Source organism: Lithobates pipiens, unplaced genomic scaffold (genome assembly GCF_037356315.1).
Source record: "Lithobates pipiens isolate NorthernLeopardFrog02 unplaced genomic scaffold, aLitPip1_a1.2 Scaffold_24, whole genome shotgun sequence".
Classification (NCBI taxonomy): Eukaryota; Metazoa; Chordata; class Amphibia; order Anura; family Ranidae; genus Lithobates; species Lithobates pipiens.
Window position 1 is genome coordinate 24,680,280 of NW_027507786.1, and position 15,171 is coordinate 24,695,450.

At 54.9% G+C, this 15,171-nt stretch overlaps 1 protein-coding gene across 1 annotated transcript in view; it reads left to right on the plus strand.

Moving 5' to 3' along the window:
• Positions 1–15,171, plus strand: part of OTOG (otogelin) — a 217,270-nt gene that overhangs the window by 156,116 nt on the left and 45,983 nt on the right. The window contains exons 38-42 of the mRNA XM_077453472.1: positions 149–294; positions 536–625; positions 5,133–5,316; positions 9,153–9,373; positions 13,654–13,792. Coding sequence (XP_077309598.1) covers positions 149–294; positions 536–625; positions 5,133–5,316; positions 9,153–9,373; positions 13,654–13,792 — 780 coding nt within the window. The remainder of the gene's footprint in view (positions 1–148; positions 295–535; positions 626–5,132; positions 5,317–9,152; positions 9,374–13,653; positions 13,793–15,171) is intronic.

Sequence of the window (15,171 nt, forward strand, 5' to 3'; positions counted from 1 at the left end):
ATCCTGTTGTGTAAAATGATGTCATCATTCTGCTCTTCATCCCTACTCACTGTCTTATGATGTCATCTTCTCCATGCTGCTATGCTGTCCTATGCTGTCATCCTCTTCATCCCGCCATGTAGTCACATGACATCATTATTCCTTCCAGGCCGTTGCTCGGTCTTCTCAGATCTCAGTTTTGTCACCTTCGATGGACGTTATTTGGCTCTGTATAAAGAAGCCTCATACATCGTTCTCCTGACTGAAGAGGAATCCATTACAGTCCAGGTGTCCAGGTGTGGCGCCCGTCCTCAGGTGAGAGAACCGTAACCCATGTTTGGTCATCTCCATCCTGTGGCTTCTCTCACATGTTGGTTGGATGGTGGTGGGATGTGGATAAGAATGAAGTTTGAAGGATAGGCAGGAGGAGAGTAACCCCGGATCCCTTCATCCTCCTCTTCATATAACTGAAAAAGCATGCGGCAGAGATCAGGCCACACCCCCTTGTGATTATAAATGTTATAATAATAATTGTCTTATTATGTGTCTCGTACAGGAGGAGGTCAGGAACGTTACTCTGTGTTCATCCATGTTGGAATTAACTTACCTGTCCAACCAGATCATCATAGATCGCCTCAGCAGGAAGGTAAGTGACCTTCTCAGCCCAGATGTTGGCAGTTAGTAACTGTCATTTGTAAGAGGAGGACCAATGAACTAATGGATCATTCAGAGACTGAGAAACCAATGCAGACATGAGAGAGAAGCCCAACTCTTGTCTTCTTCCAAAACCCAGCAATGAGAGAGAGGGGGAGGAGCAATTGTGGAACAACACAGATCTGATTACAGATGTGGAAATAAGGGAAACAATTAGGAAGCAGTGATCACCGAGTAATCACATTCCATGTAAATCATAAGAAAAGAAGGCAAGAGGGTAGTGCAAGATCACTTCATTCCAACAGAGCCGATTTTACTAAGCTGTGCTTCATACTATAAGATATTAAATGGGATCAAATTCTAGACACACCCAACACTGAGAAAAAATGGGAGTGCTTTAAGAACATATTAAATAATGGTATTAGCCCGTGTATTCCATTTAAACAAGGAAAGCAGGGGGAGAGGTGACTAGCCTCAAACGGGACTTTTAACGGTATCAAACATTACATATGAAAAAAATCGCATAGCAATCAAAAAAAGTTTTTTTTAAAAAAAATTTTCTTAGAAATTTATTATACAAAAACATAACAGATTTTGCTAAAACAGCACCATGAATACAGATATACATCCATACAATACGTAGAGATCTGGAAGAATCATTTGTGAACTCAGTCAATGTAGTATGATGCTCGACATGTTTCACTCGTAAGCGAGTTTCTTCAGGAGCTTAGAGTATCATTGACAAGAATAGTACTGCATGGATAAACACATAGACAAACAAAGATTAACCACTTCCCACCCGGCCAATGCACATATACGGCCGGGTGGGAGCCGTCTACTCCTGATAGGACGTTCAGGAACGTCCATCAGAAGTAGCGGGATCGCGCGTGCGTGCCTGCGCAGCGGCGCGATCCCGATGCGCCCGTGTCACCCGGACACGGCGCATCTCAGATCGGCAGGAGGGCTCTGTGATCACGGCCGTCATGTGATGTAAACAAACAGCCGGTTGCTAGGCAATCGGCTCTCCTCTCCTCACACAGAAGTCATCGCTGAGGAGAGGAGAGCAGATCGCTGCAGCCGGCTGATGATCAGTGAGTATGAGCTGTTTTTTACAGCTTTTTACTCACTGATCATCAGTCTAGTGTACACACAAATCACCACACAGTATAAACACATCACACACAGTATAAACACAATGTCCCCACACATGTCCCCAAAACATACATGTCCCCAAATAATAAAAACACATGTCCCTAATAATAAAAACACATGTCCCCCACATATGTCCCACTAAAATCACATGTCCCAATGATTATCTGCACACATATGTACGTGATCACCTGCACACATATGTACATGATCATTTGCGTACATATGTCCGTGATCACACAAACCAATTATTATACACTTAACGGAATTTTTTTTACCAAAAACATGTAGCAGAATACATTTTGGCTTAAATTTATGACAAAATTTGATTTTATTGGATTTCTTTTAAAATAGAAAAAATAAAATATTGTTTTTTTTTCCAAATTTCCGCTTTTTTGCGCTTATATCGCAAAAAATAAAAAACCGAGTCGTGAATAAATACCACCAAAATAAATCTCTATTTGTGCGAACAAAATGATAAAAATTTCATTTGGGTACAGTGTAGCATGACTGCGCAATTGTCACTGAAAGCGCTAGAGCGCTGAAAGCTGAAAATTGGGCTGGGAAGGAAGGGGGTGAAAGTGCCCGGTATTGAAGTGGTTAAATAGTGCAAATTCCATTATTCACAATGGGCTTTAAAGAAAAGCAAAACAAATCGATATGATTGCTACATACAGCATTGCCATAAACCAGTGATGGCAAACCTTGGCACTCCAGATGTTACCCATGATGCTCATGTGTAGTGGAGCATCATGGGAAATGTAGTTCCAAAACATCTGGGGTGCCAAGGTTCGCCATCACTGCCATAAACAGTAAACTGTAAATTGGCATGTATTCCATTTGGCAACAAATCTAAAAGAATGAAAGTTAAACTTCAACATGAAAAGTTTTTTAAATTACAAAAAAAAATATAAGGCTGAGGGGTCATTGTCAGCATTACAACACTACAAGGAATGCAATAAGAAGTGTAAGAGCTCAATCAGGGCGGCTAGAAGTACCTGGAGAAAAAACTGGTTACATGGGAGAGTCCAAACGGTGGTCATAAATAGCGAGTAATTTATTCATAAATGATCTGGAGGAAGGGATAAATCGCTCAATCTCAGTGTTTGATGATGCAACAGTGCCATCTTAAGAGCATTATAGGCCCCCGGGCAATACAGTGCACAATTACACATCAAATGCAGCTTTAGTGTGCCTTGCTTTAGTGTGCCTTGCTGTGTCCATGAATGCAGCCTCACTGTACCCACCATTGCAGCCTCACTGTACCCACCATTTCAGCCTCACTGTACCCACCATTGCAGCCTCACTGTACCCACCATTTCAGCCTCACTGTACCCACCATTGCAAACTCACTGTGCCCATGAATGCAGCCTCACTGTGCCAGTGAATACAGCCTCACTGTGCCTATCATTGCTGCCTCACTGTGCCCATGAATTCAGCCTTACTGTGCCCACCATTGCAGCCTCACTATGCCAGTGAATACAGCCTCACTGTGCCGTCATTGCAGCCTCACTGTGCCGTCATTGCAGCCTCACTGTGCCGTCATTGCAGCCTCACTGTGCCGTCATTGCAGCCTCACTGTGCCATCATTGCAGCTTCACTGTGCCATCATTGCAGCCTCACTGTGCCAGTGAATACAGCCTTACTGCGCCTGTCATTGCTGCCTCACTGTGCCTGTCATTGCAGCCTCACTGTGCCCATGAATGCAGCCTCACTGTGCCCATGAATGCAGCCTCACTGTGCTCACCATTGCAGCCTCACTATGCCAGTGAATACAGCCTTACTGTGCCCGTCATTGCAGCCTCACTGTGCCCATCATTGCAGCCTCACTCTGCCAGTCATTGCAGCATCACTCTGCCCATGAATGCAGCCTCGCTGTGCCCATCTTTGCAGCCTCGCTGTGCCCATCAAATGCAGCCTCGCTGTGCCCATCAAATGCAGCCTCGCTGTGCCCATCAAATGCAGCCTCGCTGTGCCCATCAAATGCAGCCTCGCTGTGCCCATCAAATGCAGCCTTCGCTGTGCCCATCAAATGCAGCCTCGCTGTGTCCATGAATGCAGCCTCACTGTGCCAGTTAATAAAGACTCACCTTCGCCTGGTAACGCACACACAATGGGCACCTTCTCCTGTGTATCACGGAGCTGGCTGGGTCTGTGTTCAGCGGCTGTGCTGTAACAAGACTGGCTCATGTGATAGGCAGAACACTGATTCAATCTACTATCAGATGAGCCGGTTTAGGGGGGAAGAGACCTTGTTACAGCGCGGCCGCAATACACAGACCCAGCCAGCTCACAGGAGGAGGAGAGAGGGAAAGAGCGGAGTGCTGCAGCCACAGCTCAAAGCAGCCCCAGGGCAGGCAGCCTACTGGGAAATTTCCCGGTATCCTGGTAGGCCAGTCCGCCCCTGGCTGGGGTTGCTGGGCAGGTGGGGCCCCCCAGGGCAACTGCCCAGCTTGCCCATGCAAAAGAAGGCCCTGAATGCAAAGCTAAACTGGGCAATAACTTCACAGCAAGCTATAGTAACCTTACAGGAAGACCTCAATAAAATAAAGTGGGTGGGGGGAGGGGCAGCTACATGGCAGATGTGGGTCAATGTAGAAAAATGTAAAATAATGAATTTGGGTGGCAAAAATCTGAATGCAATCTATAGACTGGGGGGAGAACCTCTGGGGGGATCTGCTGGAGAAGGACCTGGGGGTCCTAGTAGATGATAGGCTCAGCTATGGGGGAGGGAGGAGCTCAGCTATGGGGGAGGGAGGAGCTCAGCAATGGAGGGGAACCTCTGGGGGGATCTAGGATGGAGGAGGACCTGGGGGTCCTAGTAGATGATAGGCTCAGCTATGGGGGAGGGAGGAGCTCAGCTATGGGGGAGGGAGGAGCTCAGCAATGGAGGGGAACCTCTGGGGGGGATCTAGGGTGGAGAAGGACCTGGGGGTCCTAGTAGATGATAGGCTCAGCTATGGGGGAGGGAGGAGCTCAGCTATGGGGGAGGGAGGAGCTCAGCAATGGAGGGGAACCTCTGGGGGGATGTAGGATGGAGAAGGACCTGGGGGGAGGGGAACCTCTGGGGGGGATCTAGGATGGAGAAGGACCTGGGGGTCCTAGTAGATGATGGGCTCAGCAATGCCAAGCTGCTGCTAACAAAGCAAACAGAATATTGGCATTAAAAAGGGATCAACTCCAGAGATAAAACGATAATTCTCCCGCTCTCTATAATAACCGGGGATATTAGAGTGTAAGCTCCTCTGGTGCAGAGACTGAGGTCTGTACAGCACTGCAGTATATGTCAGAGCTATATAAATGTATAGTATCGGTGACTTCTATCGTTCAGTGAAGACTTTCTTTGGCAGGTGTCAGTAAACTCCAGAAGTGCGTGGCCGATGGTCAGGAAATACGGATACAGAATAGTGGACACCGGAAATATGTATTTCATAGAAACTCCATCCAGTGTCCGGATCCAATGGTTCCATAGTAGTGGTCTGATGATAATCGAGTCCAATTCTACCACCAAACCACCATCCATGGGGCTGTGCGGTGAGTGATCTCCCTGTACACCCAACCCTTCCCCCTCTATCCTCCATCCTCCACCCTTCACCCTCCATCCTTCGTCCTTCACCCTCCACCCTTCGTCCTCCACCCTTCACCCTCCACCCTTCGTCCTTCACCCTCCACCCTTCGTCCTTCACCCTCCACCCTTCGTCCTTCACCCTCCACCCTTCGTCCTTCACCCTCCACCCTTCGTCCTCGGTCCTCCACCCTTCGTCCTTCACCCTTCACCCTCCACCCTTCGTCCTTCACCCTCCACCCTTCGTCCTCCACCCTTCGTCCTCCACCCTTCGTCCTCCACCCTTCGTCCTCCACCCTTCGTCCTCCACCCTTCGTCCTCCACGGTCCTCCACCTTTTGTCCTTCACCCTCCACCCTTCGTCCTCCACCCTTCGTCCTCGGTCCTCCACCCTTCGTCCTTCACCCTCCACCCTTCATCCTTCACCCTCCACCCTTCATCCTTCACCCTCCACCCTTCGTCCTTCACCCCCCACCCTTCGTCCTTCACCCTCCACCCTTCGTCCTTCACCCTCCACCCTTCGTCCTTCACCCTCCACCCTTCGTCCTTCACCCTCCACCCTTCGTCCTTCACCCTCCACCCTTCGTCCTCCACCCTTCGTCCTCGGTCCTCCACCCTTCGTCCTCGGTACTCCACCCTTCGTCCTTCACCCTCCACCCTTCGTCCTTCACCCTCCACCCTTCGTCCTTCACCCTCCACCCTTCGTCCTCCACCCTTCGTCCTCCACCCTTCGTCCTCCACCCTTCGTCCTCCACCCTTCGTCCTCGGTCCTCCACCTTTTGTCCTTCACCCTCCACCCTTCGTCCTCCACCCTTCGTCCTCGGTCCTCCACCCTTCGTCCTTCACCCTCCACCCTTCATCCTTCACCCTCCACCCTTCGTCCTTCACCCTCCACCCTTCGTCCTTCACCCTCCACCCTTCGTCCTTCACCCTCCACCCTTCGTCCTCCACCCTTCGTCCTCCACCCTTCGTCCTCGGTCCTCCACCTTTTGTCCTTCACCCTCCACCCTTCGTCCTCCACCCTTCGTCCTCGGTCCTCCACCCTTCGTCCTTCACCCTCCACCCTTCGTCCTTCACCCTCCACCCTTCGTCCTTCACCCTCCACCCTTCGTCCTTCACCCTCCACCCTTCGTCCTTCACCCTCCACCCTTCGTCCTTCACCCTCCACCCTTCGTCCTCCACCCTTCGTCCTCGGTCCTCCACCCTTTGTCCTTCACCCTCCACCCTTTGTCCTTCACCCTCCACCCTTTGTCCTTCACCCTCCACCCTTTGTCCTTCACCCTCCACCCTTCGTCCTCCACCCTTCGTCCTCGGTCCTCCACCCTTTGTCCTTCACCCTCCACCCTTTGTCCTTCACCCTCCACCCTTCGTCCTCCACCCTTCGTCCTCGGTCCTCCACCCTTTGTCCTTCACCCTCCACCCTTTGTCCTTCACCCTCCACCCTTCGTCCTCCACCCTTCGTCCTCGGTCCTCCACCCTTTGTCCTTCACCCTCCACCCTTCGTCCTCCACCCTTCGTCCTCGGTCCTCCACCCTTTGTCCTTCACCCTCCACCCTTCGTCCTCCACCCTTCGTCCTCGGTCCTCCACCCTTTGTCCTTCACCCTCCACCCTTCGTCCTCCACCCTTCGTCCTCAGTCCTCCACCCTTCGTCCTTCACCCTCCACCCTTCGTCCTCCACCCTTCGTCCTCGGTCCTCCACCCTTCGTCCTCGGTACTCCACCCTTCGTCCTTCACCCTCCACCCTTCGTCCTTCACCCTCCACCCTTCGTCCTTCACCCTCCACCCTTCGTCCTCCACCCTTCGTCCTCCACCCTTCGTCCTCCACCCTTCGTCCTCCACCCTTCGTCCTCCACCCTTCGTCCTCGGTCCTCCACCTTTTGTCCTTCACCCTCCACCCTTCATCCTTCACCCTCCACCCTTCGTCCTTCACCCTCCACCCTTCGTCCTTCACCCTCCACCCTTCGTCCTTCACCCTCCACCCTTCGTCCTTCACCCTCCACCCTTCGTCCTTCACCCTCCACCCTTCGTCCTCCACCCTTCGTCCTCCACCCTTCGTCCTCGGTCCTCCACCTTTTGTCCTTCACCCTCCACCCTTCGTCCTCCACCCTTCGTCCTCGGTCCTCCACCCTTCGTCCTTCACCCTCCACCCTTCGTCCTTCACCCTCCACCCTTCGTCCTTCACCCTCCACCCTTCGTCCTTCACCCTCCACCCTTCGTCCTTCACCCTCCACCCTTCATCCTTCACCCTCCACCCTTCGTCCTCCACCCTTCGTCCTCGGTCCTCCACCCTTTGTCCTTCACCCTCCACCCTTTGTCCTTCACCCTCCACCCTTTGTCCTTCACCCTCCACCCTTTGTCCTTCACCCTCCACCCTTTGTCCTTCACCCTCCACCCTTCGTCCTCCACCCTTCGTCCTCGGTCCTCCACCCTTTGTCCTTCACCCTCCACCCTTTGTCCTTCACCCTCCACCCTTTGTCCTTCACCCTCCACCCTTTGTCCTTCACCCTCCACCCTTTGTCCTTCACCCTCCACCCTTTGTCCTTCACCCTCCACCCTTTGTCCTTCACCCTCCACCCTTCGTCCTCGGTCCTCCACCCTTTGTCCTTCACCCTCCACCCTTTGTCCTTCACCCTCCACCCTTTGTCCTTCACCCTCCACCCTTTGTCCTTCACCCTCCACCCTTCGTCCTCCACCCTTCGTCCTCGGTCCTCCACCCTTTGTCCTTCACCCTCCACCCTTTGTCCTTCACCCTCCACCCTTCGTCCTCCACCCTTCGTCCTCGGTCCTCCACCCTTTGTCCTTCACCCTCCACCCTTCGTCCTCCACCCTTCGTCCTCGGTCCTCCACCCTTTGTCCTTCACCCTCCACCCTTCGTCCTCCACCCTTCGTCCTCGGTCCTCCACCCTTTGTCCTTCACCCTCCACCCTTCGTCCTCCACCCTTCGTCCTCGGTCCTCCACCCTTCGTCCTTCACCCTCCACCCTTCGTCCTTCACCCTCCACCCTTCGTCCTTCACCCTCCACCCTTCATCCTTCACCCTCCACCCTTCGTCCTTCACCCTCCACCCTTCGTCCTTCACCCTCCACCCTTCGTCCTTCACCCTCCACCCTTCGTCCTTCACCCTCCACCCTTCGTCCTTCACCCTCCACCCTTCGTCCTTCACCCTCCACCCTTCGTCCTCGGTCCTCCACCCTTTGTCCTCGGTCCTCAACCCTTCGTCCTCGGTCCTCAACCCTTCGACCTCGGTCCTCAACCCTTCGTCCTCGATGTCTCTATTGATCGCCCCCCCCGCTATGTCTCTATTGATTGCCCCCCCGCTATGTCTCTATTGATTGCCCCCCCGCTATGTCTCTATTGATTGCCCCCCCACTATGTCTCTATTGATTGCCCCCCCACTATGTCTCTATTGATTGCCCCCCCACTATGTCTCTATTGATCACCCCCACTATGTCTCTATTGATTGCCCCCATTATGTCTCTATTGATTGCCCCCCACTATGTCTCTATTGATTGCCCCCCACTATGTCTCTATTGATTTGCCCCCCACTATGTCTCTATTGATTTGCCCCCCACTATGTCTCTATTGATTTGCCCCCCACTATGTCTCTGTTGATCGCCCCCACTATGTCTCTATTGATTGCCCCCCCACTATGTCTCTATTGATTGCCCCCCATTATGTCTCTATTGATTGCCCCCCATTATGTCTCTATTGATTGCCCCCCACTATGTCTCTATTGATTTGCCCCCCCACTATGTCTCTATTGATTGCCCCCCCACTATGTCTCTATTGATCGCTCCCCCCCCCAGGTCTGTGCGATGGGAACACAACGAATGATCTGATTCTGCCCAATGGGCGGCTCCTGACTCCGAGCGACGACTCTGATGAATTCCTGGACAGTTGGCAGGTTCCGTACACATTGAAGTATGTGGGGAAGGAGAGGCGGCAGGACGGGAATTGCTCCTCGGTGGATTGTTCACCGTGCTTCCAGATGATTGTAAACCAGACATTCAGCAGCTGCCACCCCTATGTACGTATCACTCTCTATGGGGGAGGGGCACACTGGGGGGGTGCTATCCAGTACTGTATGTAGGTATCACTCTCTATGGGGGAGGGGCACACTGGGGGGGGTGCTATCCAGTGCTGTATGTAGGTATCACTCTCTATGGGGGAGGGGCACACTGGGGGGGTGCTATCCAGTGCTGTATGTAGGTATCACTCTCTATGGGGAGGGGCACAATGTGGTCAGCGCTATCCAGTGCTATATGTAGGTATCGCTCTCTATGGGGGGGGGGAACACTGCGGAGGGCACTTTCCAGTGCTTTATGTAGGTATTGCACTCTATGGGGGGGCACACTGCGGGGGCGCTATCCAGTGCTGTATGTATGTATGTATCACTCTCTATGGGGGAGGGGCCCACTGCGGGGGGGGGGGGTTATTCAGTGCTGTATGTAGGTATCACTCTCTATGGGGGAGGGGCACACTACGGGGGCGCTATCCAGTGCTGTATGCAGGCTCTGTGAAGCTGGCACATCCTCGGCTCTTGGCCCCGTGAAGCTGGCGCGCCCTCTGCTCTTGGCTCTGTGAAGCTGGCATGCCCTCGGCTCTTGGCTCTGTGAAGCTGGCACACCCTCTGCTCTTGGCTCTGTGAAGCTGGCACGCCCTCGGCTCTTGGCCCCGTGAAGCTGGCACGCCCTCGGCTCTTGGCCCCGTGAAGCTGGCACGCCCTCGGCTCTTGGCCCCATGAAGCTGGCACGCCCTCGGCTCTTGGCCCCGTGAAGCTGGCACACCCTCGGCTCTTGGCTCTGTGAAGCTGGCACACCCTCGGCTCTTGGCTCTGTGAAGCTGGCACGCCCTCGGCTCTTGGCCCCGTGAAGCTGGCACACCTCGGCTCTTGGCCCCGTGAAGCTGGCACACCTCGGCTCTTGGCCCCGTGAAGCTGGCACATCCTCGGCTCTTGGCCCCGTGAAGCTGGCACGTCCTCGGCTCTTGGCCCTGTGAAGCTGGCACACCCTTGGCTCTTGGCTCTGTGAAGCTGGCATGCCCTCGGCTCTTTGCTCTGTAAAGCTGGCATGCCCTCTGCTCTTGGCTCTGTGAAGCTGGCACGCCCTAGACTCTTGGCCCAGTGAAGCTGGCACGCCCTCGGCTCTTGGCCCAGTGAAGCTGGCACGCCCTCGGCTCTTGGCTCTGTGAAGCTGGCACGCCCTCGGCTCTTGGCCACGCGAAGCTGGCACGCCCTCGGCTCTTTGCTCTGTGAAGCTGGCACGCCCTCGGCTCTTTGCTCTGTGAAGCTGGCACGCCCTCGGCTCTTGGCCCCACGAAACTGGCACGCCCTCGGCTCTTGGCCCCGCGAAGCTGGCACGTCCTTGGCTCTTGGCCCCGCGAAGCTGGCACGTCCTTGGCTCTTGGCCCCGCGAAGCTGGCACGCCCTTGGCTCTTGGCCCCGCGAAGCTGGCACGCCCTTGGCTCTTGGCCCAGTGAAGCTGGCACGCCCTTGGCTCTTGGGCCCGCAAAGCTGGCACGCCCTTGGCTCTTGGCCCGCGAAGCTGGCACGCCCTTGGTTCTTGGACCCGCGAAGCTGGCACACCCTCTTCTCTTGGCTCTGTGAAGCTGGCACGCCCTTGGCTCTTGGCTCTGTGAAGCTGGCACGCCCTTGGCTCTTGGCTCTGTGAAGCTGGCACACCCTCGGCTCTTGGCCCCACGAAGCTGACACGCCCTCGCTCTTGGTTCTGTAAAGCTGGGACACCCTCGGCTCTTGGCCCCGCAAAGTTGGCACGCCCTTGGCTCTTGGCCCCGCGAAGCTGGCACGCCCTTAGCTCTTGGCCCCATGAAGCTGGCACGCCCTTGGCTCTTGGCCCCGTGAAGCTGGAACGCTCTTGGCCCAGTGAAGCTGGCGCGCCCTTAGCTCTTGGGCCTGCAAAGCTGGCACGCCCTTGGCTCTTGGCCCGCGAAGCTGGCACGCCCTTGGCTCTTGGCCCCGCGAAGCTGGCACACCCTCTTCTCTTGGCTCTGTGAAGCTGGCACGCCCTTGGCTCTTGGCTCTGTGAAGCTGGCACGCCCTTGGCTCTTGGCTCTGTGAAGCTGGCACACCCTCGGCTCTTGGCCCCACGAAGCTGACACGCCCTCGCTCTTGGTTCTGTAAAGCTGGGACACCCTCGGCTCTTGGCCCCGCAAAGTTGGCACGCCCTTGGCTCTTGGCCCCGCGAAGCTGGCACGCCCTTAGCTCTTGGCCCCATGAAGCTGGCACGCCCTTGGCTCTTGGCCCCGTGAAGCTGGCACGCTCTTGGCCCAGTGAAGCTGGCGCGCCCTTAGCTCTTGGCCCCATGAAGCTGGCACGCCCTTGGCTCTTGGCCCCGTGAAGCTGGCGCGCCCTTGGCTCTTGGCCCCGTGAAGCTGGCGCGCCCTTGGCTCTTGGCCCTGTGAAGCTGGCACGCCCTCTGCTCTTGGCTCTGTGAAGCTGACACGCCCTTGGCTCTTGGCTCTGTGAAGCTGGCACGCCCTTGGCTCTTGGCTCTGTGAAGCTGGCACGCCCTTGGCTCTTGGCTCTGTGAAGCTGGCACACCCTCGGCTCTTGGCCCCACGAAGCTGACACGCCCTCGCTCTTGGTTCTGTAAAGCTGGGACACCCTCGGCTCTTGGCCCCGCAAAGTTGGCACGCCCTTGGCTCTTGGCCCCGCGAAGCTGGCACGCCCTTAGCTCTTGGCCCCATGAAGCTGGCACGCCCTTGGCTCTTGGCCCTGTGAAGCTGGCACGCCCTTGGCTCTTGGCCCAGTGAAGCTGGCGCACCCTTAGCTCTTGGCCCCATGAAGCTGGCACGCCCTTGGCTCTTGGCCCCGTGAAGCTGGCGCGCCCTTGGCTCTTGGCCCCGTGAAGCTGGCGCGCCCTTGGCTCTTGGCCCCGTGAAGCTGGCGCGCCCTTGGCTCTTGGCCCCGTGAAGCTGGCGCGCCCTTGGCTCTTGGCCCTGTGAAGCTGGCACGCCCTCTGCTCTTGGCCCTGTGAAGCTGGTACGCCCTCTGCTCTTGGCTCTGTGAAGCTGACACGCCCTCTGCTCTTGGCTCTGTGAAGCTGGCACGTCCTCTGCTCTTGGCTCTGTGAAGCTGGCATGCTCTTGGCCCCGTGAAGCTGGCACACCCTCGGCTCTTGGCCCTGCTAAGCTGCCACGCCCTCGGCTCTTGGCCCCGTGAAGCTGGCATGCTCTTGGCCCTGTGAAGCTGGCACACCCTTGGCTCTTGGCTCTGTGAAGCTGGCATGCCCTCGGCTCTTGGCTCTGTGAAGCTGGCATGCCCTCGGCTCTTGGCTCTGTAAAGCTGGCACGCTCTTGGCTCTGTGAAGTTGGCACGCCCTCGGTTCTTGGCCCCGCAAAGCTGGCACGTCCTCGGCTCTTGGCTCCGTAATTTCCTCAATTGTTAATATTTCCTCTTTCCAGAATTCTTTACTTTTGGGACATGTCCACCAAATATGGATCATCCTATTTCTGAACATCCTCACCAAGATAAATGAGACCTCTCTTTGAAAACCGTGTGCTCTATCGAGGGTTAAATACCACCGAGCCATTTCCAATAACCTACAATGTGGTGAAATCACATTGAGCATCCTTAATATTTTACACACTTCTGCCTCTGTACTTCCTGTCCTGATCTTTTCATCCCATTTCTTTATATATGGAGGGACTCCGATATTCTAAATCCCATCAACATTTTATAAATCTTCGAGATCCGCCCGTCACCACACACAGCCGCGCACACAGCCGCGCACACAGCCGCGCACACAGCCGCGCACACAGCCGCGCACACAGCACACACACAGCCGCACACAGCCGCACACAGCCGCGCACACAGCCGCGCACACAGCCGCGCACACAGCCGCACACAGCCGCACACAGCCGCGCACACAGCCGCGCACACAGCCGCACACAGCCTCACACAGCCGCGCCAACAGACGCAGAATGTCTGCCGACCTGATCGGATGGGGGAGGGATTCCACAAAGTGCTTTAACTGTACGTACCTCTGCACCGCCATACGTCCATACCGCCGTACTGCCATACCTCCGCACCTCCGCACCGCCGTACCGCTGTACCTCCATACCTCCGTACCACCGCCAGTTTATCTCTAACACCTCTTTTTTAGTCCTAAGTTCCTGAAACGTACAAATTTTACCTTTTACTTGTAATATCTTTTAATGTATCTTCTTCCTAAACCACCCGCTCTGGAAGCGTCTTTCCCCGGTGAGAAATAATCATGTCACATAATGGTATTCGTGGGGAATTATCATTTCCAGGCGGTGTCTGACCTCTCCTCTGTCCCCTCTCAGGTGTCCCCAGAGGAATTCTGCGAGTTGTGGGCGCAGGACGCCGAGTACATCCGGGATCCGTGTAAAGCGCTGACCGCGTACGCCGCCATGTGCCACAAATTCAACGTCTGCATCCAATGGAGGAACCCCAACTTCTGCCGTAAGTGGGACACACCCATCGCTGGGGGCGGGACTAAAATCTAGTGATAAATATACAGCAAACGTAAGTGGGTGGGGCTAATATGAAGCTGGGGGGGGCAAATTGTGGGTGGGATTTCTCAGATTCAGATTAGATAAGAAAACGAGCGAAATCCTTTCATTCCCCATCATGGTGTATATTCCCCATCGTGGTGTATATTCCCCATCGTGGTGTATATTCCCCATCGGGGTGTATATTCCCCATCGTGGTGTATATTCCCCATCGGGGTGTATATTGCCCCATCGTGGTGTATATTCCCTACATTCCCCAGACTATGCGGAGCAGCCTAGGTGACCAGACTATGCGGAGCAGCCTAGGTGACCAGACTATGCGGAGCAGCCTAGGTGACCAGACTATGCGGAGCAGCCTAGGTGACCAGACTATGCGGAGCAGCCTAGGTGACCAGACTATGCGGAGCAGCCTAGGTGACCAGACTATGCGGAGCAGCCTAGGTGACCAGACTATGCGGAGCAGCCTAGGTGACCAGACTATGCGGAGCAGCCTAGGTGACCAGACTATGCGGAGCAGCCTAGGTGACCAGACTATGCGGAGCAGCCTAGGTGGCCAGACTATCTGGAGCAGCCTAGGTGACCAGACTATCTGGAGCAGCCTAGGTGACCAGACTATCTGGAGCAGCCTAGGTGACCAGACTATCTGGAGCAGCCTAGGTGACCAGACTATCTGGAGCAGCCTAGGTGACCAGACTATCTGGAGCAGCCTAGGTGACCAGACTATGCGGACCAGCCTAGGTGACCAGACTATGCGGACCAGCCTAGGTGACCAGACTATGCGGACCAGCCTAGGTGACCAGACTATGCGGACCAGCCTAGGTGACCAGACTATGCGGACCAGCCTAGGTGACCAGACTATGCGGACCAGCCTAGGTGACCAGACTATGCGGACCAGCCTAGGTGACCAGACTATGCGGACCAGCCTAGGTGACCAGACTATGCGGACCAGCCTAGGTGACCAGACTATGCGGACCAGCCTAGGTGACCAGACTATGCGGACCAGCCTAGGTGACCATCTGCCACCCACAACCCCGAATACAACATACATTATTATCATCACAGAATACCCCACAATGGTCACATAACAATGTCAATGATCCAATATTAATCTCGTATCCAAGAGATGATCAGACAGAAACAATAGGTGACTCAATTACCTCAATGGGAATTCAACCTAGAAGGCACACATTGGGGGAGACACAGATAACCAACAGTGACCCCACCCACCTCAGACTGTCCAGCAACAGTCTATGAGGCAAACTCATACATGTCTCAGCAGCCTGAAAAGGTGGAATTATTTATCTTCATAGATCTCTGGAGAGATATTGT